Source organism: Acartia tonsa, chromosome 12, assembly GCF_053477335.1.
Source record: "Acartia tonsa isolate MP-2025a chromosome 12, ASM5347733v1, whole genome shotgun sequence".
Lineage (NCBI taxonomy): Eukaryota > Metazoa > Arthropoda > Copepoda > Calanoida > Acartiidae > Acartia > Acartia tonsa.
In genome coordinates, this window is record NC_137271.1 from 38,910,280 (window position 1) to 38,935,897 (window position 25,618).

Sequence of the window (25,618 nt, forward strand, 5' to 3'; positions counted from 1 at the left end):
ATGAATAATATTTACTTTTACTATGAATTCATCTAAAATTAATTTTAATCAAGGGATTTAAAGGGATAAGAAAATGGCTGATAAATTAATGTACATCCCCAATGATGACAAACAAAATTACCCCTTCTGTAGATTAACATCAGTAATTGAAAGTTTGAACATTTAATTTAATAAACCAACTAATCTAAAAAGTCATCAAAGTTGTTAATCCAACGAATAAGAAAACGTTATTGTAAAACTTTGGGGACTAGTGTAATAAACAGCCCATTGTCCCCTGACTTCCAAATATGCTTACCTCAAAAAGATCATCAAATTCGAATTCTCCGAGAACCATGACAAATATCTTGAGTAGGGCATGGGGCAGCTTGCCCAGTGTGAGGGCGTTCTCGTTGCCAAAGTGTATGATGAAGAAGGCGAAGCTAAATCCAATAACCAACACAAAAAGCCCTTTGGGATGATTGTTTTTTGCTAATTTAGGCATTATGAACTGATAAGTTGATTTTTAAAAGGTTGATTTAGGTTGCTAATATAGTGCTCAGATAATGGTCAATACATGGTCAGATAACGGGTTAGGTCAAAAGGGGGGATGTGGGTATTAGCCAGCTAAAAGAAACATGTTATCAGGGTATGCGAGAGAATCTCTCACAATATCCACATATATCAATTTATCAATTACGGTAACAGTAACAAGCCCTTTTCACTCCACAGGGGGGAGCATAGGCCGCTGACAATTCGTCAGTGTTTCTGTAACAATGTGGCTTATGGATATGGGATAGAGTTGTCAGCCCTAAGCCCTATCAATTACGGTGCTTTCTCTCAAAATTGCTAAGCAACCACAAAAACCCCCTCTTATCTTAAAAAATGAAATAAAGGGGGAAGTTTCTATATGCCCAACCCCAGCAGAACTTTAACTGCTGTGCCCTAACCTTGTAGGGATACCCACCAATATAACCTAATAACCTAAAGGTAAAACTCTGACACACGAAAAACTATCCCTTAATTTTAATTTATTTCAAAGTTAGCGGGAGAGGGGGGGGGGTTCTTTATGTCCAAAAGAGCTTAAATTAGTTTTCCTAAAGCTGTCTTAATAACTCTCTTTGTAGCTGTATAGTACATAATGCTGAAAAATTAAATCAACATTAAATTGGTTTGTTGTAACTGCTTCCCATATAATTCTAAAATACTTTCTTTAAAATCTTTTAGAATAATTCAGGAACAAGCGAAATAAATCTAAAATAAAAATTGGAGGGAGGGGGGGGGGGTGGCAGATATAAAGGTCGTCAATTCTACTATGTGTTGCATCTATCGACAGCTGAAAATCACGTATAAGTTTCGTGATTTTTTTTGCAAATTAATTTTGTTGTCGGTATAAGCTGGGAATAATTGCAAAAAAAATCTTATTTTTGTTTGTCCCTCAAATTATTTGATATCATAAACTACAAGGCCTACATTGCATAATAATACGAAATTTGTATTGGCAGATTTTCAGCTGTCTGTTGTTATAGGTCGTTGTGCCCTACCCCCAAAATAGTTATAATCCTTCCCTATTAGAAGCTATATTGTTAAGTATCGCTTCAGCGGTTGGCGAGATCCTTCGGTACAGACGGACAGACACAGTGAGATTCTGTTACTTTTATAAAAGGATTAATTAACGAATATTTACCTAAAAGATCCACCTAAAGAAGGATATCTGCCTAATAAAAGGATTAATTAACTAATATTTACCTAAAAGATCCACCTAAAGAAGGATATCTGCCTAATAAAAAGATTAATTAACTAATATTTACCTAAAAGATCCACATAAAGAAGGATATCTGCCTAATAAAAAGATTAATTAACTAATATTTACCTAAAAGATCCACCTAAAGAAGGATATCTGCCTAATAAAAAGATTAATTAACTAATATTTACCTAAAAGATCCACCTAAAGAAGGATATCTGCCTAATAAAAAGATTAATTAACTAATATTTACCTAAAAGATCCACCTAAAGAAGGATATCTGCCTAATAAAAAGATTAATTAACTAATATTTACCTAAAAGATCCACCTAAAGAAGGATATCTGCCTAATAAAAAGATTAATTAACTAATATTTACCTAAAAGATCCACCTAAAGAAGGATATCTGCCTAATAAAAAGATTAATTCCAACCAAGAGAAACATATACCTGAAATTTAAATAATAGTTATTTGTCGCATTGTTTTCTAGACAGCTTTCCGCGGATATTAAAATAATAAAGATATTTTTCTTCTAATATCCACGAAAAGCTGTCTATCATACGATGCGAGAAATAAATATTCTTATTTTGCTCATTTTCCTAATTACTAACATTTGCTTTTAATTTTTATAGTAAAATTATTCATTCATTTATTTCTTGCAAAGTCTCATACTGACTGACAAAAGATTTTTAGATTATTTAAAAACAACTGAGATATGATTAAAAATTTCATAAAAAAACAGACAAAAATTTTTTGGAGACCAGCGCGTTTTTGGAGGTCCTTAGGAACATCAAAATGAACATAATTATCTTTTTTGTTTCATTTGATTATTTCCTTATAAGATTACAGTTTGACTAAAGAAAGGCATTTGACACAATACTTTATTTTAGAATTCTTCAAAAAAGATAATTATGTTCATTTTGATGTTCCTAAGGACCTTCAAAAACGAGCTGGTCTCCAAAATTTTGTCTGTTTTTTTATGAAATTTTTCATATCTCAGTTGTTTTTTAAAAAATTAACTAAAAATAGATTAAAACAATATGCTCCCCCCCCCCACAAAAAAGAAAAGAAAATAATTTCTTACCAATAGCAGCGAAAATCTTGAGGTTCTCAATATCATGCTTTAATATCAATGTACTACAATAATGAAATAACAAATTATCAAATAATTGTAATCTATAATACAAATCGGGTTCTTCTTTACAGGGTAGCTTCTCATAGGTCCCGGGAAGGTTTATAACTATTTTGTTTGGGGGTGGGACACCCCTAACCCCTACAAAAAATGAAAAATACCCCCCCCAATTTTAAAAAAAAAAATAAAATTTAAAAAGTGGGTTCGACTAGACCCTCCTCCCCCCCCCTCCCAAAAATAAAATAAAAATTTATTTTCTTTTAAATATAAAATACGAAAAATTAGGTTGATCAAACCTCTTGGGGTGAAGCCAATAGTAAAGAATATAAAGTAAACAATCTAAAAGTCAAAAAAAAAGATATCTGTTTTAATAATAAAAATTATTATTTAATTTTTATAAATTTCCTAAGTAAATTTACTCTATATCTTGTATCTTTAAATATAAATTGTTTTTCCTGATGGCAAAAGCAAGAATCAATAGTTCAAACCAGTTTTCCAGTTCCTAAAACAAAATTGCTAATGATCTCATCGTATTATAAACAGTTTTCCGCGGAGAGTAAAATAAAAAAATATTTAATTTTCCAGTTTTTCCGTGCCAAAAAATAGGGATTTATTTATGATTTTTATTTATTTCTTGTAGAAAATTCTAAACTTTGTCAGAATTCTTAAATAATAAGGAGCAGAATTGAAATAACCAACAGAATTTCAACACATAACAGACAGAAGGACAGACAGACAGAAACACACTCTGATATAGTAGATTTACTACTAGATATAGTTACCTTGAAATATTGGTTTTAATAGCTAAACTTTGCCAAAATTCTTGAATAATAAAAAAATAAATTACCAACAGTATATTCACGACAAGATGTAAATTACCTTGAAATATTGTTTCTTAAGAGCTAAACTTTGCCAAAATTCTTGAATAATAAGAAGCAGAATAGAAATAACCAACAGGATTTCAACACAGCACAATCCAGGATCTGAACATCTCTTTTTAACAGATTCGCTAAAAGATAAGGTCAAATTATTTTCAATAGTGGCAACGCCTTCCTTTGATAAAACAAGACCGAAAACTGTCATAGATACGTAGATGTTTATTCAATTTACATGAATGTTACATAGAATAAAAATTAGAATTTAAAATTGATTATTCAGATACTGGATGTAGAATTGATATTTTGACAAAAAATTGAAAAATTGTCGTCAATTTAGACTGCTTACATGGAACTCGTTTATTGGTCAGTTCATTCATCAAATAAAAGAGGAGGGGATGGGGTAAAGTGGGTAAAAGAGGGAAATCATTATTTTAGCCCACTGCAAGTTTTACTTTATTGGGGTACATGAAAATATTTTGTAAGAACCAGGTAATTATATATTTATTTTTCTGTTCTACATTTTGACTGGTTTTGTGAAAATGACTTAAATGTTATAAAACATATATATATCTAATCTTTTAATGGATATAGGATATTATTGGATATATTGACTTGGGGAAATTTGTCGGCAATTTTGCTTGCTAATATGGTCAGTTCGTTCATTCAGTAGTATGGGAGGGAATGAGGTAAAGAGTGTAGAAGGTTGGAATTGTTATTTTAGCCAGCTGCAGGAATCACTTTATCCGAGTACATGAAAATCTGGTGCAACATCCCAGTAATAATATATAGATTAATGTTTGAAATATTAATGATTATGGATCATGCAATATTTTATCCAAACTATCTGGGTCAAAATAAAATTTAGATCATCCATGACAATACTGTATCTATAATACAAAGTAGAATGATGTCTATCTGTCAGTCTATCCGAAAGTCTGTCTGTCCGTCCGTCCGTCTTTCCCTTAAGATCTCGGTAACCACTGAACCGATTGGATTCTACTCTTCAGAAAATATATGGTCCTGTGGTGGTTTTAGGACCCCCCCAAAAAACAAAAATCTCCCCCAGTTTTTCTTTAGAATTTTTGTGAATTCGCCATTTATTTGCGAAAATTGGCGACCCTTTCGCAATTTTTTCAGCTGGGTAGGTAATAGAAGATGTAATGTTTCCCATACTCGCATCATTTTTTTAATTACCTCATTGGGCAAAACCCCTACAGGCTAGGGGCGAAGCCTCTAGTCCAATTATATAAAGTAGTAAGTTTTTTTCTGTAGCTTAAGATTTTGATAACTACTGAACCGAATGACTATGAGTTCTTCATTTATGGGAAGCATTACATTCGTCCTGGGATGGTTTTAGGCTACCTTTTCAGATTAAAGTCTTGGGATAGTTTTAGGCTATTTTTGCCCTTTTCTCCCGATTCTAAATGCTAGGGGCCAAGCTGCTAGTCTATAGTACAAAGTAATATAACCGATGTCCGTCTGTCTGTCTGTCTAAAGCTTAAGATCTCGGTAACCGCTGAACTGGTTTGGCACTACTCCTAAGGATTTAAAGCTACGTGTATAGTCCCTTTCGTGGCAACGCCCTTTAAGGGGCGATTCTTCGTTTTTTTCATAGTAGCTTTCCTCCTATTTCTAACCTCTGCGGGGGGCTCTAACCCTGTAGGGCAATCACCTAACCCAATATTACCTAAGCTAACCTAAAATAACCTATCAAAAGTAATTTAAAAATACGACGAATCGCCCCTTAAGCTATTCCCAAAGCTACTGGTACTGCGGTGGGTTTAAGCTATTTTCACTGAGAGTGGGAACCCCAAAAACCTGGGAGGGGGGCGGGGGGTATTGTTGAAGCCAAAGAGTAAATTTGAAGGAAAAAAGCTAACTGTTACGGTCGGACTGACGAACTGACCCCAATTATAGAAAATCTTCGCTTAAAAATTGTGTGAATTACCTATACGGACAATTATCTTTGGAGGCAATACAACCACTAAACAAGGTTTGTCTAACTTCTGCACGGCTTTTGGTCCTAAACAAGGGTGTTATGTAGTCTTTATATAAAAGTAACAGGATCTCGCTCACCGCTTAACCGATATGGTTCTCTTTTGCAATGTACTTTCGTATGGGTCCTGAGAAGGTTTATAACTGTTGTGGGGGAGTGTAATCTCCTCCCAAGAAATACATTGGGGGGGGGGGGGGGTTCATTTACATTTTCTCTTTAAAACTAACACAATAAAAGGGGGCCAGTATATGTGGTAAGCCGAAGCGTTTCAGCTCACCGGTTGCGAGTTCGAATCCAACGAGCCCTAGCCTTGAAGTATTCTACCAAAACAAACTAGCAGGATTTACTCATACAGAAATTATATATTTTACTGAATACATTTACAATGGGTGGTTACTATATATATACAAATAGATTATAACAATAGGTTAGGTTTGAAGGGGGTGTGGGAGACAAGGGCGTAGCCCGCGGCAGTAGACAGTCTGTGGGGGTAGCTGTGGTAAAAGGGGAGGCACCATCTCCCGGTTGTATAGTTGCCTGAGGGGCGCGTGATTGCTGCGTGTCCGTGCCCCTCCCCTATTTAGCCAGTCCAGTTTGACCGCTGCGCAACGGGGTCATCTGCGGTCATGAGGTGAATGGTGATATAATAGGATTAGTGCAGAAGGCTTGACATGATAAGCCACTGCGTAGCAACTCTGTAAACTACCCGTCCGTCTGTTGCCGTATTACCACAACCTCCCCTTCAAGGGCTGCGGGGCTCCCGAGCCACCAGGCCTTGAACCTGGGGATACGGCAGCCTCTGTCTGCTAACGACAACATCTTCCTGGGGCACAGCTCGGTGCAGGACAGCTCTGGCTATACAGGCTCCGCGGGACACTCGCTGCTCGGTCTGGCTGTGGTTGGATATCAGCATTGTCAACTCCCGGTTGGCTTCCAGCCGCGGGTTGGCGACAGCCAGGCCCCGTCGTTGGAAGTTTGGCCTTGTTTGCAGGACCAGTTCTGTCTCGGCTGGTAACTGAACACGGAGGCCTAGGCTCACTCTAGAGGCTCCCAAGGGGGGAACAACGATGGAGGAAGGCGCGTAGAATTCCATGGAGGCGCCTGCCTGGTCCAGGTTGCTCGGCCTCTTAGCTCCCACTCGGATGGGGACGGCTGTCATCAGTAGGGGACACATCGCTTCAGCTTCACCCTCTGGGGCCGCCACTTCCATCTCAGTGGCCGCTTCTCCTCCTGTAGGCTCGCTGCTGGCCGGCAGGGGCTCCATGTCAGCATCAGGATTCCAGATTGCATCCCTAGGCGGTTCTGGGGCTGGCGGCGGCAGCGGTGGTTCGTTGGGTTGGTGCTGCAGGTTCTCTTCTACCGGGTCACGATCCTGGCCGCTAGGCTGTGGGGCGGCGGCTGCCGGCTGGTACACTGGATACTGGCCTGGGTCACTAGCTGGCAGCGCCGTCCAGTCGCCGTCCAGGTCGCCGTCCAGGTCGCCTTGGATGTCTGTTGGAATCTGCTGGGCAGTTACATCTCCGGTGTATTTGCGCAGTCGGCCTACATGCGCGGTGATTTCCGAGATCTTGGCTGTTGGAGAGGCAGGTTTGATGACGTAATGGACGTCTGTGGCTTGTCTCACTACCTTCCAAGGGCCAGTTCACCTCTTGGTAATCTTGGCTGACTTCCCTGGCACCAGGCGGGGGGCCAGATACCAGACCAGGTCTCCAACTTCGTACTTGGCCGTGCCTTCGTAGGCGGCCGCGCTCCTTCGGATGGTTCCCTCCTCTCGCTGCTGGATTGCATCGTACACAGCATGGTATCGTTGCAGGAGAGCTTGGACGTTGGCTGGGACTGAGGCATATTCAGTGTCTGGCAGCCGGAGTACCATGTCCACCGGAAGCTTGGCCTCTCTCCCAAAGTAGGCTAGGAAAGGGGTCACGCCCGTGGATCTGCAGGCCTTGGTATTGTAGGCGAAGGCGATGGCAGGCAGGTATGGCTCCCAGTTGTTGTCGTCTCTGTCCAGGAACAGCCGCATGCCTGTGTTGAGCGTCCGATGGAACCTCTCCACCCGGTTGGACTGCGGGTTGTAGGGCGGTGGATGTGTCAGGCCAATCTCAAGCTTGGAGGCCAGTTCCTTGAATACCTGGCCAGTGAATTCCATCCCATTGTCGGAGTGGATCTTCAGGGGACATCCGATTGTGGCCAGGTGGCGGTGCAGTAGGGTTTCAGCCACCGTGAGAGTGCGCTTGTTGGGGATGGCGTAGAGGCTGACAAACCGGCTGAACCCATCCTGACAGGTGAGGATGTAGCGGTTCCTGGCTGGTGTCTCTGGCAGGGGCCCCACCAGGTCAATAAACAGGACTTGCTGTGGATACCCCTGGCGGGAGGGCACGTGTATTCCTAACTTCAGCCTCTCCTTGGTGACCTTCTGTACACACTCAGGGCAAGTCTGAACCATCAGGCGGACGTCACGGGACAGGTTGGGCCACCAGAAATGCATGGCGACGCGGGCAATAGTGGCGTCCATCCCAAAGTGCCCAGCCATAGGGGTCCCATGGGCCAGGAAAAACGCGTCCTGCTGGAGGGCCGAAGGCAACAGGTATCTTGTCCTCTCCCCTGTCAGGGTCTGGTCGGTGGTGGTGAGGCAGCCATGCTCGTCGAGTCCCAGGGCCGCGAAGCGGCTGGCATACTGCTGCTCGTCCCGGTCCTTGCCTCGCAGCTCAGCCTTAGTTGGGGCCTTTCCGTCGGCCACCCACTGGCGGACACGGAGCAGGAGGGGATCCTGTGTCTGTGCTTCTAAGACTCGGGCCGGGTCCAGCCGTGCTGCAGAGGGTCTGCCAGCTGCAGGCTCCCCTAGCTGGCAAAGGGTGTGAAGGTATTCAGCCTGTTCTGCTAATTCTTCGGCGGTGGCTGTCGGCATATTATCGTCCTCCCGGCGGCTGAGGGCGTCAGCATTGGTATTCTGGGTGCCAGGACGATGGCAGACAGTGAAATCTAGGGCCGCTAGCTCCTCCTGCCAGCGGGCCACCATCCCTGTGGATGTGTTCAGCGACTTCATCTGTAGCAAGGCTGAGGAATCAGTGTTGATCTGGAAACTACGGTAGGACAAGATGCCGTGAAATTTCTGAATTCCATACATGATGGCAGCCATCTCTCCCTTCCAGGACAGGTAGCGAGTTTCGGGGTCGGTTGTCTTGCGCCCCACAGCGGCAATGAGCCTCTCCTTGCCGTCCTGGCATTGGCTGAGTATGGCAGAGATGGCGCGGCTGCTGAAGTCTGTGGTGAGCTGGAACACGGCTGGTAAGTCAAACCTGGGTGGCGCTCGGATGGGGGCTTGGCAAAACTTGTCCTTGAGCTGTACCAGCTGGGCTTCCATCTCAGCCGTCCAGGTCAGTGTCTTGGCCGTTTTCTGCCGATTCATCTCGTAGGTGAGGTCGGCATACTCGGGGATGAACAAGCGGTAGTTGCCAAAGAACCCCAGGAGCGCCAGCAGGTCCTTGGGGGTGATGGGGGCCGGCCAGTCAAGGATGCGGTCAATATAATCCTCTTGCATGGCTATCCCCTCACGGCTGAGGGTGTGGCCCAGGTAGTCTACTTTGGCTCAAAACAGCTTGGTCTTGGCTGGCTTGAGGCGGATTCCTCCCCTGCGGTGGGCTTCCAAGACTTCCCGGAGCCTAGCCAGGTGGGCCCAGGTGTCCTGGTGAAAGGTCAGGACGTCATCAAGATATGACTGGAGGTTGGCCGTGCCTAATGGGTTCAGGACCCCTGCAATAAATCTGGAGTAGACAGATGGTGCTGTAGCTAGGCCAAAGGGCATCCTTTTCCATTGGTACAAGCCTCTGGGGGTGGTGAAGGCGGTGCAGGGCCGGCTATCCTCGGACACTCGGATGGTGTAGTACGCAGCCACCGCGTCTAAGGCACTGTAGACGCGGTGTCCCCCAGCTCGTTCTACCAGCTGCTGGATCCTGGGCAAGGGGTAGCTGTCCAGCTCAAGACACTTGTTGAGGGCCCTGTAGTCGACGGCCCAGCGGGTGCTCCCGTCCTTCTTCTTGATGGGCACCAGGGGGCTGCTCCAGGTGGAGTCTGAAGGCTCTATGACTCCCTCCTGCAGCCAGGTGTCCAGTTGCTTCTCCAGCTCAGCCTCCTGCCGCGGGTTCAGATCCCTAAATCTCTGGCGGATCGGCTGGGTCCCTGGCTTGAGGCGCAGCTGTAACTCTACTACATCAGTGCAGCCGGGGGTAGAGTTTGAGAAGACATCTCTGTACTCTGACAACATGGTCCAGACCTCCTTCTTGAGCAGGGGGTCCTTGCGCAGAAATTCGTTCTCCTCCATCTCAAGGGCTGCCCACAGCTGCTGCATATCTGGGGGCTCAACAGGCTCTTGGAAAGAATGGATACGAGGGGGAGGCTTGTCAGAAACCTCCAGAATGTCGGGCTTTACCAGCTCCCAGCCACGGGGAGGCCGGCGTTCAGCAGGAGAGGCATCTCCCCCTCATTGACCACCAGCACTCGGAACACGCTGGCGGAGCCAGGCCTGTGTGCATACAGGCCTTCTGGGATGACAAGATACTCCCCGAACCTCTGTTCTGGGGCAGATAGTTGGATGGCATCCTTGGTACGGTGTCCCACTAGCTCAACAGGGACAGCCATGACACCGCGGCCAGGCAAGACCACCCTCTTGGCCGTACGGAGTTGGGGTGGTTGGCCATCGGTTGGAGTGACAGCGCTTAGCCTGTACGTGGCTGGCACGGAGTCAGCTTCGGCTCCGGGAGCCACCGGCCGCGACTTGACGGGCTCGCCGTTCTCCTCCATCTCAAGGGCTGCCCACAGCTGCTGCATATCTGGGGGCTCAACAGGCTCTTGGAACGAATGGATACGAGGGGGAGGCTTGTCAGAAACCTCCAGAATGTCGGGCTTTACCAGCTCCCCAGCCACGGGGAGGCTGGCGTTCAGCAGGAGAGGCATCTCCCCCTCATTGACCACCAGCACTCGGAACACGCTGGCGGAGCCAGGCCTGTGTGCATACAGGCCTTCTGGGATGACAAGATACTCCCCGAACCTATGCTCTGGGGCAGATAGTTGGATGGCATCCTTGGTACGGTGTCCCACTAGCTCAACAGGGACAGCCATGACACCGCGGCCAGGCAAGACCACCCTCTTGGCCGTACGGAGTTGGGGTGGTTGGCCATCGGTTGGAGTGACAGCGCTTAGCCTGTACGTGGCTGGCACGGAGTCAGCTTTGGCTCCGGGAGCCACCGGCCGCGACTTGACAGGCTCGGCGCCTGGAGGGGCTGAGGTGTCGGAGCCATGCGTGGCTCCGAGGGCGCCCGGCCACGATTTGACGGGCTCGGCGCTGGGAGAGGCCGGGGTGCCGGGGCCAGCCTTGGCTCCGTGGGCGTTCGGCCGCGACTTGACGGGCTCTGCGCCGGGAGAGGCTGAGGCATCGGAGCCATGCGTGGCTCCGGGGGCGTCCAGCCACGACTTGACGGGCACGGCGCCGGGAGAGGCTGGTTCCTGGGGGCTGAGCGTGGCTCCGAGTGCATCAGACCGCGACTTGACGGGCCTGGCCTCCGACTTGGCCGGTTGGATTGCTGGGGGCCCCAGGTAGAGGGGGCCAGGTGGACACGGCTGGCCGTTGATGAAGGTGTCGGCGGAGAAGATAGGCTCTGGAGGGCTGGAAATCTCAGGAAACGTCGTTGGCAGGTTCTCCAGAGGCACCTTGGGTACTGGGGGCAACCCCATGGCTAGCAGGTTGGTCCCCCTGTGGGCGTTCAGCGCAGCATCCACCCAGTGCGTGCCTTTCTCGACTACACGCGGCTGCTCTGGCAGTGGGCCTGGCAGAGGCCCCTCGTAACTCAACTCTCTCTCGGCTGTCTCCTGGTCTATGGGGACGCCACGGAGTGGGATAAACTCCCCACGCACCCACAAGCAGGGGGGTTGCATGTCGAAACAGAGCCTAGTTCCGAACTCCTTGAGAAAGTACCCTCCTAGGTTCAGAGGGTGTGAGAGATTCCGTACCACAGTCACGTGGTACAGATGGAGTATAAGAGTGTGTGAAACTGCCATATATAATTCATATAATTTTCCAATTACCTGAAGGGGTTGCCCTTCCTCATTAGCAGTCAGGATTTGGGTGTTGTCTGGAACCAACATGCGCTGCACGCCCATTGCGTGCATGAGGTGTTCAGAAATGACGGCAGACCATGGTACACGGTTGCCAGAATCTACCATGGCATCAACCTGTACGTGCTGGGCAGGGTCAGGAGTGGGAAACCTCACCCTGATGTGGCAGGGGAAGTGGAGGTCCTGCCCTTGAGACAGGGGGGCCTCCCGCTCGGCTGGGGTCGGCAGAAACTTCGGCGGTGGCCGAACCGCAGCTATGGTAGTATCGCTTACCATGGTGTGTGTGTAGACCTCTGGTGGTGGCTTATACTGTAGCTTCGAATCACTAGAGCTTATCAATTATCACTGGGTCAACAATTTTATATTTCTTTTTATCACTTAGTTGACATTTATACACACTTATGTGTAGTTATCACTAGGAGCTCTAGGTGTGATTCTGGAAGCACCGGCAGCAGGGAATGTCCGTCCTGCAAGGGTCAGATGGATGGCGGCGGCAGGGAATGTCCCGTCCTGCAGCGCCGCTGGTTCGAATCCCGAAAGATGGCAGCAGGGAATGGCCCTTCCTGCAGCGCCTCGGGTTCGAATCCTGAGAGGCAGCGGCAGGGAATGTCCCGTCCTGCCGTGCCTTTGGCTCAAATTCTGCTATCCGTCGCAGTGGTAGGCCTTACTTGTGTGCTGAAGCTTCGCAGCCACACATTGCCTTCTCAGGGAGACCAGCACTTAGCTGTCCGTCTCGTAGGTTTGGCCTGGGTGTCCTGGGGCTTGTCCCAGCTACACTTGCCAATTTAGACTCAGTTTTGTAGCCGTCTGAGCTAAATTATCCGATTACCGTGGCTGCGCACCTAGCGCTACTCCTACACGGTACGGAAAAACGCCGTAAACTGGCGCTTTTAGCAGGCTAAATCTGCTTGCCGTAGGCCAGAGGCCTACATAATGCGTTCAAATGATGGAAAATCGACCTAAAAAGGCCGTCTCACGGGTCAGTTGGCTTCTCAGTTGGCAGCTGACTGTCCCCTTACTTGCAAAAGGGTCCAATCAGAGGTAGAATAGGCTAATTTCTGTAGGGCTCAATTGAAACACGCTGACACCAAGATGTGGTAAGCCGAAGCGTTTCAGCTCACCGGTTGCGAGTTCGAATCCAACGAGCCCTAGCCTTGAAGTATTCTACCAAAACAAACTAGCAGGATTTACTCATACAGAAATTATATATTTTACTGAATACATTTACAATGGGTGGTTACTATATATATACAAATAGATTATAACAATAGGTTAGGTTTGAAGGGGGTGTGGGAGACAAGGGCGTAGCCCGCAGCGGTAGACAGTCTGTGGGGGTAGCTGTGGTAAAAGGGGAGGCACCATCTCCTGGTTGTATAGTTGCCTGAGGGGCGCGTGATTGCTGCGTGTCCGTGCCCCTCCCCTATTTAGCCAGTCCAGTTTGACCGCTGCGCAACGGGGTCATCTGCGGTCATGAGGTGAATGGTGATATAATAGGATTAGTGCAGAAGGCTTGACATGATAAGCCACTGCGTAGCAACTCTGTAAACTACCCGTCCGTCTGTTGCCGTATTACCACATATACACTGTAATTGACCAATGGTAAAATGTAAACTGGCCTATCGTTGTATTGTATTGTATGACGTTATTTTAGGCACTATAAGCTGTTTCAAGGGACAGCTTTAGACATTCAGCACATTTTTAAGTTGTAATAAGACGATTTTTATCGAGGCTAAAACGCGGCCTACACGCGCCTGAGGCACGGCTGTCATGTTCTGCAGTTTACCTGTTTTTTGGCTTTCTAACAGCTTCTAACTCAACTGCAAAGTTTACTTGAGATTCATCAAATTCTAAACAAGGATTATTTTATTTTTAAAATATCTTAAATGAAACAGTCCATGTCTGTCTGATTGTCGGTAGACTAATATCCTTATTTAAAAGAAACAGGATGTCTGTTAGTCTGTCTGTCTATACCGAAGAATCGATATGGTTCTTCTTTAATATATGGATAGCTTCTAATATAAAGTTTATAACTATTTTTGGGGAGGGTACCACCCCCTCACAAAGTGAAATCGCCTATAGTAAAAAATTACTCCGACCCAAAAAAAATTTCTTTTAAAAATCAAAATTAAAAATGGGTAGAGGAAGTCGAAATAAATCATGCAGGGGGGGGGGGGGTCTCAAGTAATGACAACATATATTACCCAAATGGCAAAGGAAATCTTCACATAAAATTGCAGAATAGTTATTTCTCGCATCGTATTATAAACAGCTTTCCGCGGACATAGAATGTACAATTATAAGATTAAAACCAGTTTTTTTTTATCCCCGAGGTTTAAATGGTTGGTCTATTCAGTTCTGTGTTTAAACGTTTCATCCACTAATTCTAATGTACAGAAGGGATGATTTTTTATATCATCATTGGGGATAAACATCAATTTACCGGCCATTGTCTTATCCCTTTATAACCCTGTTATTGTTATACCTGGATCTGGGAAGAACAGCGCACTTCTGAAATTTATAGATTCTCGTCCTTTGGGCGCGTCTCGAGCATTAAAACATACTAAAAACAAGAATGACAACATACATAAGAAAGAAGATCTAAAATCAGAAGGAAGGACAAACGAACAATAACTCGTGTAAAGTGTCAGAATATTAATTTTTAAGTCTAAACAAAATTGTATGTATAAAAACTTTTTAAGATGAAAATTTGAAATGATGTAATAGGAATTTTTGTTTCTATAAATAAACAATGCATAAATTATCTGTTGCGAATAATTTTGTTTTAAATCAGGAATTCCATTACGTGTTTTGGCTTGTAGAATACGTAAAATATTAATTAAAAGCTTAGCTTTTCTGTAATTAAGGTCGATCGGTCCGTCCTTAATTAATAGTTTAGTTAATATAAACTTATCAAAATCATAATATCAATTTCAAACTTTGTATGATAATTCATAAAAAGAATCAGGTATAATTTAAAAAGCGTAGTAACTCTACACTACATAGTTACATCAATTTATCGGCCATTACCTTATCCCTTTAGATCCCTGCTTGTTTATACTTACAATCCCTTATTCCGCCGCTGGTGCCAGACGCATGGCCAGCAAAACTGACAGGAGTATCCAGCTTCGAATCTTTTTCAGTTTCCTCAATCAAGTTGATTTGTTCAACTGGAACAATTTCTGAAGAAAAAAAGTAAATATATTTTCTATGCCGTTTATAATACGATGCGAGAAATAACTATTCTTTTTAAAAAGATTAGCCTGAAGATTTTTTTGGTGCATCTCTGAACCGAATCTTGATTGTACGACCTTATTCTGTAAGTTCTAACTGTGCAAGGTAAAGAGTTGCGCCTATTTTTGGCTAAGGAATTCCTCTACTATAACTATTTATGTCGTGCAACTGACATAGCAGCAGTAAGACACGCTATTAAAGTCTTTGGTTGTGACGCTATGTTGGGCTTGGGAAGATCAGGCTTTATGGGATTTTAGGGACTCAGAGGGAGGTTGGAGGAGGGGGGATTACCCCACGTTTTTGGTAGCCACGAGGGGCCGAAGGCCCTGTCTAACAAAACTGGTAATTTATTTTCATTAATTATTAGTAGAAAATTATCTGTAATGTATGTTATTAATGATTTATCAGCATAGCTGAGAATTGGTTCAAATTATTGATCGCTTTTGAAACCATACTGGGAAAAAACTTTAAAGTTATATGTTCACTTTAGAAATTCAAACATTGAGTTATTATATTATAGAATTTTAATTTCAAAAGATTGAAAAAGATATTTTTTTTAGGGGGAAGGGGTTGAAGATATCCTCACCAAAAATAGTTTAAAACTTTCCCAGGACCTACAAGAAGTTTTACTGTAAAAGAGAACAATATCGGTTCAGCGGTTCGCGGGATCCTTTGGGACAGACAAAAAACGCCTACTACTTTATGTAATAGGATGTCAAAAGCAAACAAAATACATTTTTAAAACAAAAACAAAAAATGTTACCTAATTGATTTTTGCAACTGTTTGGTATAGTTACTGGTATTCTCTCAACCTAAAAATTAGGAAATATGGTAGAAATACAAAAATATTTTTTAGTTTAATTGTTTACTTTTTTATATGGCCTCTAGGCAGATGTTGTGATAGAGCAATGGAAGAAATAACTTTATGTCTCTTATGTAAAAATTATTTTTAAATTTCCTATATAATGAAGATGATTAAAGTCCCTCCACAGATTATGACGTCATACGATAAAATAACCAATGAGAGGCCAGCATTAATTTTGTCATTGGTCAATTAATGGCCTCTCATTGGCTATTCTATCGTATGACGTCATAACCTGTGGTGGAGGGACTTTAATCATCTTCTACATAATATGTAAATTTTAGCAACAAGGTGACAAGGACTAATACTGTGTATCTAATATCAGGGATCTAAAGGGATAAGACAATGACCGATAAATTGATGTACATCCACAATCATGATATACAAAATTACCTTTTCTGTTTATTACAATTAGTGGTTTAAACGTTTGGACACTCAACTTAATGAACTTAAGAATTCTATACAGGTCCTCAAAGTTGTTGAGCCAACGAATAAAAAAACTTTATTGTAAAACTTTTGGACTTGTGTAATATACAAGCTAAGGTCCCTTTGCTCCCTGACGGGTTTAGTTTGGGGGAAAGAACCATTTCACGTCCATTGTAATATCCCTGTATCCTTGAAAAAGGAGTGTTTTATTTACTTAAAGAAATGGATGTATAATATGCTTGGATAATATGATAGGGAAAAAATTGTCGTCAATATAACTTGCTAACATGGAACTCATTTATTGGTCAGTTTGTTCATCCAGTAGGAGGAGAGTAGGAGTAAAGAGGAGTTAGTAATTGTTATTTTAGCCTACCGAGTGTTTAACTTTATTAGAGTACATGAAAATCTGGTGTATGATCCAAGTAATAATATATCTATTATTGAAGAGTACGAATAAAGAATTCCACAATATCATTGAAAATATTTGCTGGCCAAAATCTCTTAATAGCCACAGTAGCACCCGTGACACCAGGGGCGTCCAAGCTTATTATTTTGGGGGGGGTAAAATTTTTTTAAGGGGGGGGTAATTCGGTTTTGGGGGGGGGGGTAAAATGGCGCGCGAAGCGCGCCGCAAATTTTTTTTACCCCCCCCAAAATTTTTACCCCGGGGGTAAAATTTGCTTGGGGGGGGTAATTACCCCCCCTGAAATCTGTTGGCAGGGGTAAAATTTGTTTACCCCCCCCAAAATTTACCCCCGGGGTAAAATTTTTTGGGGGGGTAAGTTAAATTTTATCAAAAATTTAGTATTAAAAATGCGCGCGAAGCGCGCAAAAATTTTTTTTGTTAGAGATTTTCTATTTTGGGGGGGGTATTTACCCCCCAAAATTGTTTGGGGGGGGGGTAAATACCCCCTCCTAAATGGTTGGGGGTGCCTACGGCACCCACAGGGTAGGGGTAAATTTTAAATGGGGGGGGGGGGTAATCGCCCCATTACCCCCCCCCCCTTGGACGCCTATGCGTGACACCCAACTTCTTATTCTCTCTCTCTCTTTCTCTAGCTCTCGCTTTCTCTCTCTCTCTCTCTCTCACTTTCTCTCTCTCTTTTTCTCTCTCTCTTTTTCTCTCTCTCTCCCTCCCTCTCTCTCGCTCTTTATCTTTCAAATTGTTTTTTTTTTTTTGGGGGGGGTGCGTGTATTTTATTATTATGGGATTTTTACTGTTTATTTACTAGAAAGGACACATGGTTATTGATAGCAATATAAATTTTAGTTTGTAAAAAAGATAATGTTCCCCCACCCCCCTCCTCCCTCAAAAAATGACTCAAACATGTTAACACAAGGAACATTATGTAAAAAAAACCATCCGACAGACAACCAAATATCCATTGGTTACTTGTAGAATGCCTAACTCTGCACGGAACTGAGTTGCATCTGTATGTTAGCCAACTACTGTTTTTGACATAGCAGCAGTAGATACCAATGTTAATGTATGATTTATCCTGACTCGAACCCGACACCTGCAAGATAGCAAACTAGCACGTTGCAATTTTTACTGATGTTGCGGATAAAAGACAGCTTTCCGCTGATTTTAAAATGAAAAATTTAAAGATTGAAACCAGTTTTGTTAGGAGGAGCAGAAGGCCCCTGCTAACAAAACTGGTAATGATTTTACAAAATTTTATTTTATTTTTCGTGAAAATTTGTCTGTACCACGATTCTACGCATGTTTTTTCATTATAGCCGAGAACTGGTTCTAATCTAGCGGATATTATTCGGTTTCGTGGTCATAATGAAAATGGTTTTGATTACCTTATCTACAAATCTCCAGTACATCATGCCAAGGAAGGAAGAGAAAAGAATCAGAAATATGTTGAGGTACAAAAAAATGTCGCGGGTTAAGAATAGTTCTTTATCGCATCGTATTATAGACCACAATTCTATACATGATTTTTCATTATAGCTGAGAACTGGTTCTAATACAGCGGATATTAATCGGTTTTGTGGTCATACTGAAAATGGTTTTGATTACCTTATCTACAAATCTCCAGTACATCATGCCAAGGAAGGAAGGAAGAGAAAAGAATCAGAAATGTTATGATGAGGTACAAAAAATGTCGCGGCTTAAGAATTGTTCTATATCGCATCATATTATAGACCACAATTCTGTACATGATTTTTCAGTATGGCTGAGAACCGGTTCTAATCTAGCGGATATTAATCGGTTTCGTATCCATACTGGAAATGGTTTTGATTACCTTATCTACAAACCTCCAGTACATCATGCCAAGGAAGGAAGAGAATAGAATTAGAAAAATGAGGTACAACAAGAAGGAAACTTGGAAAGTCCATCTAAAATAGAAATGGATATAGGATATACATGGATATATTGCCAGGGGGGAGTTTTTCGTCAATTTAGGTCGCTAACATTGACACTGACTTATTTGTCAGAGAGAAAGAGAGAAAGAGAAAGAGAGAGAGAGAGAGAGAGAGAGAGAGAGAGAGAGAGAGAGAGAGAGAGAGTGAGTGAGAGAGAGAGAGAGAGAGAGAGAGAGAGAGAGAGAGAGAGAGAGAAAGAGAGAGAAAGAGGGAGAGAGAGAAAGAGAGAGAAAGAGGGAGAGAGAGAAAGAGAGAGAAAGAGGGAGAGAGAGAAAGAGAGAGAGAGAGGGAAAGAGAGAGAGAGAGAGAGAGAGAGAGAGAGAGAGAGAGAGAGAGAACGAAAGAGAAAGAGAGAAAGAGGGCTTAAATAATGAAACAAGAGGAGTTAACACTGAATTTGAACTAGAGAAAGAACCGAATAGGAGCAGCATTACAGTCAGACAGAAGGACGGAATGACAGACAGACACGGTCAAATATGGAGTTGCTTCGATACTTAATAGATTTCTACATTTTCAGTAGTCATTTTTAGTCTGTCAGTAAGAAATCATTAGGGCAAAATGTAAATTTCTTGGTTTTTATTCAAGATAGACGTTTGAAACTTTTAGTGAAGATTCTCTCTACCAATGAGCATACATTTCAGCAATATATTTAGTCTGTCAGTCTAAATTGTCATGCTACAAAAGACCAATACATATTTAAAACTAAATGATTTTTGTCATTTTTTTATTATCTTTAAGGTATATCTTTAATTTCTATTTCACTTAAAATCGGCCATATAACTCGCTTTTTCCGTTGGCCATTTCAATTTTTTTTTTGTAATTTACTACTTATGAATGTTGTCATCCTTGTTAACTAAAGGATGTGCAAAAAAATGTGGACATTTTTAAAATTGAAATTGCGCGGCTTGTGTTAATAGTAGAAAAATATTACCGTTAGAACCGCTAGGAATTCTATTTTTGGAAATATAAGAACGATTCCTGTGCTACGTTAGGGAGCTTTGTGTTAAATTGTCCCAACTGACTTGCGAGTAAATTTTGGGATATTTTACCATCTAGCTCCTTGATTATTTGTAGCACAGGAACCGTTTTTATAATTCCAAAAAATACAGTTCATAGTGGTTCTAACGTTATGCGTAACATTTTTCTACCCTTAACACAAGCCGCGCAATTTGAATTTGAAAAATGTACCTACGTTTTTTTGCAAGAATTATTGTCTAATATTTACTAATATACTCGCATTTCAAGTTTTAAGTCAGTTGGGACATTTTAACACGTAGCACCCTAACTATACGTAGTACAGGAATCGTTCTTATATTTCAAAAAAAATAGACTTCTTTAACGGTATGCGTAACATTTTTCTACTATTACCACAAGTCGCGCAATTTCAATTTTAAAAATGTCCGTATTTTTTTTGCACACCCTTTAAGATGAATTAGTTTGTCTACCTGGTCCTATTCCATCTGTGTTGAATATATGTAGTGATGGTTGGATGGTGTAACACTTTTCTGCTTTGCTTTCTATTTAGTCTCAGCAGGTCTTCTATTACTGTTAGATTCCTAAATAAAGAGTGGCTTTGCTCCAATCATGATCAACAAGTGAATCTTATAAACCGAATGATTTTTTTAAAGCGAAGCTTTTTTATAATTAGGGTCGGTCCGTCCGAGACAGATAGCTTTTATTCGTTAATTTAGACATGTTAGAATTGTCCTATCGATTTCAAACTTTTCATGGTGATTCCTGTAGTAGCAAGGTACGATTTAGAAAGCGTAGCAACTCTATAATTATTACCAGAATGCCCGTTGTCCATTTTAAACATGTTGATTTTTCTACTTTTTTAACAACAAATTTTTATGAGACCTAATTATCCGTTTGATCTGATTTTTTGCATATTGTTTTCTGGGACAACAAAGAACAATATTATAAGCGAAGCAACTCTATAATCAAGTCCTAAAAATGTAAGTTTGTCCATAAACATTATCCTGTATCAAGCAGTTTATCAACAAATTTACTTACAATTTTGCTTCGACTCTTTTACTTTAATATTCTGATTAATCGGTTCAGACACTATACAAGTGTTAATGTCCGTTTGTCCTGCCGTTTCAGTGCTTCGCTTTTATGGATGTTGTCATCCTTGTTTCATAGGTATTCAAAGGAGAGAGAGGGGATTTTTTAATAACGTTTTCTTATTATTCGGCTTAACAACTTTAGGGACTTTAGTGAATTTTGATTGGTTAGTACATTAGGTTGAGTGTTCAAACATTTCAACCACTAATTTTTATTTACAAAATGGGTAATTTGTGTATCATCATTTGGGACGTACATCAATTTTTCGGCCATTGTCTTATCCCTTTAAATCCCTGTATTCAAAGTCTTTCATAAGTGTTGCCAAAGAAGCAGCTTCTCTACAACGAGGGTATGTCCGACCAAACTGACCCAAAACATCCAATTACATTTTCATTTACAATTTAACAAAAACAAAATACTTCAGGGATCTGAAGGGATGAGTCAATGGCCGATAAATTGATGTACATCCCCAATGGTGATAGAGAAAAGGGACCTTTCTGTAGATTTTTAGTTGTTGAAATGTTTGGACACCAACTTAATGAACTAACCAATTAAAATTCAATAAAAGTCCTCAAAGTTTTTAAGCCAAAGAATAAGAAAACGTTCTTATAGAACTTTGGGGACTTGTTGTAATAAACAGCCCAATGTTCCCACACTCCTTAATTTTGTTATGGGAAGGGGATGTTATGTTAGGATCTATTTGAATCAACACATCTTTGCTAAAATCAATTGTATTCGTGCTTGGTTTCTTGACAATAGAGTAAAACAATAGAGGGGGAAGGGATTAAATAACTGTATGTCCCCACCCCGAGGATCCTGTGCCGACTGTCAATTGGGTCTTTCAAAATCGATCAATAAAATCGGGAATATTCACATAGCCAAGTAGCTACAAAAGAGCAAAAAAGAAATTTGTTAGCTGACGTAAAAGATCCCAACAGGGGATCCCGGTAGTTTTCTGATTATACATCTATATTCATAGATTTATTTTCTTACCTTCTTTCTTCATCATCTACTAATTTAGAATGATCAATTATTATATGAAAATCTTCAGTGTCAAAATCCTGAAAAACAGATAAATTTTAAGTAAACAAGGATGACAACATCCATAAAAGTGAAGCTATTAAAGGGATGGACAAACGAACATTAACAATTATAAAGTGTCAAAACTATATAAATTAGGAGAATATAAATGTATGTACAAACTAAATTGTAAGTAAATTTGTTGAAAAACTGTAGGATACTGTTAAAGAATATACTTTATACAACTCTATAATCAAGTCCTAAAAATGTAAATATGTTTATAAACATTATCCTGTATCAAGCAGTTTTTCAACAAATTTACTTACAATTTTGCTTCGACTCTTATACATTTATATTCTGATTATTGAGTTCTGACACTATACAAGTGTTAATGTCCGTTTGTTCTACCGTTTCAGAGCTTCGCTTTTATGGATGTTGTCATCCTTGTTTAATTGTACGTTACTGTTAAAGGAATTATCATGCAAAGTTTAAAATCGATAAAACAATTCTAAAATGTCTAAACTAATGAAAAAAGCTAACCGTTAAAGGACGGACCGACCTTATTTATATAAAAGCTTCGCTTTTAAAAAGACATACAAAAGAGTAAAGCTAGTTCAGAGTATAAAAGAAATATTTTATTAACTTATTAAGTAGCCTTGCTCAACTAACAATTAGGACATAGTCATTCATACCTCTTTGTTACCAGATATAGAAATACAGGAGTCAAGCTTTTCCAAGGCTAATCTGTCACCGTTTGTCACTCTTGTCAGAAGGTTGTATAATAAAGATCTGGAATAAAACAGAGCAGGATCTTTAAATCATTTTAGTGGTGCACCAGATCGGGGTGATCCATTCACCCCGGTTTGGCGCGGCAATGCTACTAGTTGAGTGCCATTGCCGCGCCAGTACCGCGCCACTGAGCACGCTGATTCGCCCATTCCATTTTGATTTAAAGATTGAAATCTAATAATATCTAGGTGCGCCGAACTGGATCGCCCCGATTCAGCGCACCACTAAACGATTTAAAGATCTAGCTCAGGACGGTTAATATCTCAAAACAGCCACAATTTGTAAAAGACTGTAACGTCTTAAAACATTAAAACGTTGTTGGGGAAACGTCATAAATAAAGACGTTAAAAGTAGTACCAACTGCTGGTATGTCAGATGCGTAACATTAATATTATTGGGGGTAATTCCTTGACCCAAAACATGCACAGATAGAACTTCCAGACAAAGGTCGATCAATCAAAGGAATAGTAGGGATTAAGTGCCTTGTGACCTAGGGAAAGAGGGGATATTTGGCAAAGTTTTATAAGAACGTTTTCTTATTAGTTGACAAAATTTGATTTAATGGTTTATTATGTTGAGTTTAAATTTTTATCTACAGAAGTGGTAATTTTGTGAGTACTCATTGAAAATGTACATCAATTTATTGCCAAGTTCTTATCCCTTTAGTTCCCTGCGTTAAAAGTCATTTAAAATCTCACAAATAGCTTTCTGAATATTATGATTTGTTACCTTCCATAGGTTGATGAAGTTAACCCCAAGCTTATTTCTGTTTCTAAAACTGAAAAAAATTGGAGGATTTTTAAAAGGGAGCCATTTCTTTAATCCTATAATCCGTCTGTAATGGTTAGGCATGTTGGAATTGTTAAAGCGATTTAAAACTTTGTATGATGATTTATGAAAAAGTAGGGACTTAGAAAGTGTAGCAACTCTATAATCGTTACTGGAAAATCTGTAGGAATTTAAAATTACATCACTATGTTGAAGCATCTCTTTAATAAAGTTCTAATAATGTAAATGTGTCCTTAAACAATATCTTGAATTTCGGCAACAAATATACAATATATATCTAATTTGGGCTAAACTTGTACATTTCTGAGTCACTTCAAGTGTTAATGTTCGTTTGTCCTTCCTATGATCTACGCTATTAAGGATGTTGTCATCCTTGTTTATTATAAAATTGCTTGGTAGAACACTTTTATTTAAAAAATCAAATTATTTATTTATAATTTGTTTCAAATTGTATAATTTACCTTTTTTGCTTACAGTGTGTCTGTCCTTTTCTTGTATTGCTCTAAAATAAGAATAAAAATACATATCTACAAAAGTAACAGGATGTTTGTCTGTATATGTGTTAGTACCTAAGAATCTCTCTAACTCTAGGCCCGATATAGTTCTACTTTACAGTGAAGCTTATTAAAGGTTAAGGGAAGGTTTATCAACCCCGTTATTCTTCCCTCCCCCCCCCCCCTTCATTCTTGGATGTCCCTGTTTTTAAGATAGGCGTTTTTGAAATGACCCTTCCTAATTATGTTTACTTCGATAGTTATAACTAGCGACTACGCTCCTAGAGGCCCCTAGGTCCATTTGAGGAGGGGGGAGTTGAATTTGATAACCCAATTTTTTAAATTTAGATTTAACAAGCCACATCCTACATTTTCAATCTTTTAAAATATTATTTTTTTGGGGGGGAATCGGTAATTTTTCTATGGGTGATTTCTCTGGGGAGGATTGTGGTATCCTCTCCCAAAATTGTTATAAGTCTTCCCAGGACCAATGAAAAGCTACCCTGCAAAGGAGAACCCGATCGGTTCAGCAGTTACCGAGATTCTTCATTACAAACATACAGACAAACAGACATTCATACTGTTACTTTATTATAAGGATACAATAGTTGCATACCTGAAAACGTCGACATGCTTGGAACTCGACATACCCGGATCTAACAGATTTACTCGGTTTATCTTTTTATTCATTATTCATTTGGATCTAAAATAAAAATTTTTACATATTTATTATTATTATTATTTGATTCTTACATATTTAAGTAACAGGATCTGTGTCTGTGTGCTTGTGTGTTTCTGTCTTTCTGTACCAAAGGAACTCTGTTACCTTTACAGTGTAGCTTCTCATAGGTCTTAGGAAGGTTTATATGCTTATAGGGAGGGTAATCAACCCCCTAAAGTTTCTTTTTAAAACTTTAATTGCTTGTGAGGAGGGCTTTCAAGGATCAATAGATGTCTTTAGTAATACAGTGAGTTTGGACAAATACTTTTGGCAGTTTATATACTTTATAACAGGATAAGAAACACATGGCGGTTGATTTAATAAGGTAATAAGGAACCACTGCCGCCACCGAAAACCTTTTTTCCCCCAAATTTTTGTGTCATTTCTCAACTTTTTGGTATAATCTCCTTAAACCATGCCTTAAGACAGAGTACTTTAATGAGTGGCAATGATTATAATTTTAGAATATCTTTGCGTCCGTCCATATGTCCGTTATGGACAACAAGGTACAACATTATAAGCGAGGCATATCTTTAAATTATATTTTTCAACAAATTTATGTACAAAACTGTTTAGACTTACAAGTTAATGTTCTGACTCTCTTCAAGAGTTATTGTTCGTTTGTCCTACAGTTTCAGAGCTCCGCTTTTAAGGATGTTGTTAACCTTGGTATAGAAAAGCTTTGCTTAAAAGTATCGTAATAAAAGCCATAAAACGCTTAACCAAATATGTTTTTATTAAACAAAATGATAAATTAAATTATACAATGGATATAGAATATGTGGATATATTGACATGGGAGAATTTGTCGTCCATATTGGTTGCTAATATGGATCTCATTTAATGGACAGTTTGTTCATTCAGTAGGAGGGGAGTAGATTGGGCAAGAGGGGGTGGATTTTAGCCCGATGCGTGTTTTACTTCATTAAAGTACATGACAATTTGGTGCAACATCCAAGTAATAATATATCCATCCATTTTCATAAATGAATTTCTTTACAAAGTATTATTATT

General features: G+C 41.0%; 2 protein-coding genes across 4 annotated transcripts in view; both read right to left on the reverse strand.

The window, feature by feature from the left end:
• Positions 1 to 496, reverse strand: part of LOC145333591 (uncharacterized) — a 14,793-nt gene extending 14,297 nt beyond the window's left edge. The window contains exon 1 of the mRNA XM_080178755.1: positions 296 to 496. Coding sequence (XP_080034881.1) covers positions 296 to 481 — 186 coding nt within the window. The 5' untranslated portion in view covers positions 482 to 496. The remainder of the gene's footprint in view (positions 1 to 295) is intronic.
• A 533-nt stretch (positions 497 to 1,029) lies between these two features.
• LOC145333660 (uncharacterized) lies at positions 1,030 to 24,595 on the reverse strand. 3 transcript variants are annotated; one of them, XM_080178830.1, is made up of 18 exons: positions 24,500 to 24,595; positions 23,851 to 23,891; positions 23,330 to 23,378; positions 22,504 to 22,600; positions 21,785 to 21,852; positions 20,173 to 20,283; positions 18,620 to 18,700; positions 18,161 to 18,173; positions 15,827 to 15,875; positions 14,895 to 15,011; positions 14,315 to 14,392; positions 13,616 to 13,679; positions 5,677 to 5,751; positions 3,730 to 3,859; positions 3,306 to 3,352; positions 2,803 to 2,855; positions 2,098 to 2,167; positions 1,030 to 1,120 (listed from the first exon to the last, which is right to left on the reverse strand). In XM_080178830.1, the coding sequence occupies exons 1-18, from the start codon at positions 24,571 to 24,573 to the stop codon at positions 1,060 to 1,062; spliced, it is 1,278 nt and encodes a 425-aa protein (XP_080034956.1). In that variant the 5' UTR covers positions 24,574 to 24,595; the 3' UTR covers positions 1,030 to 1,059. The 3 variants fall into 3 exon arrangements, with proteins under 3 accessions (XP_080034956.1, XP_080034957.1, XP_080034958.1); XM_080178831.1 differs by lacking the exon at positions 18,161 to 18,173 and adding an exon at positions 18,381 to 18,393; XM_080178832.1 differs by lacking the exon at positions 18,161 to 18,173 and having other exon boundaries at positions 18,607 to 18,700.
• Positions 24,596 to 25,618: the final 1,023 nt, after the last annotated feature.

Coding starts and splice junctions, on each gene's coding strand:
- LOC145333660 (XM_080178830.1), bottom strand. CDS start 24,573: ATGAATAAAAAGATAAACCGAGTAAATCTGTTAGATCCGGGTATGTCG. Junction 22,601..23,329: donor ACTTCATCAACCTATGGAAG/GTAACAAATCAT, acceptor GTTTTATTCCAG/ATCTTTATTATACAACCTTC. Junction 3,860..5,676: donor AAAGATAATTGTCCGTATAG/GTAATTCACACA, acceptor CTTATCTTTTAG/CGAATCTGTTAAAAAGAGAT.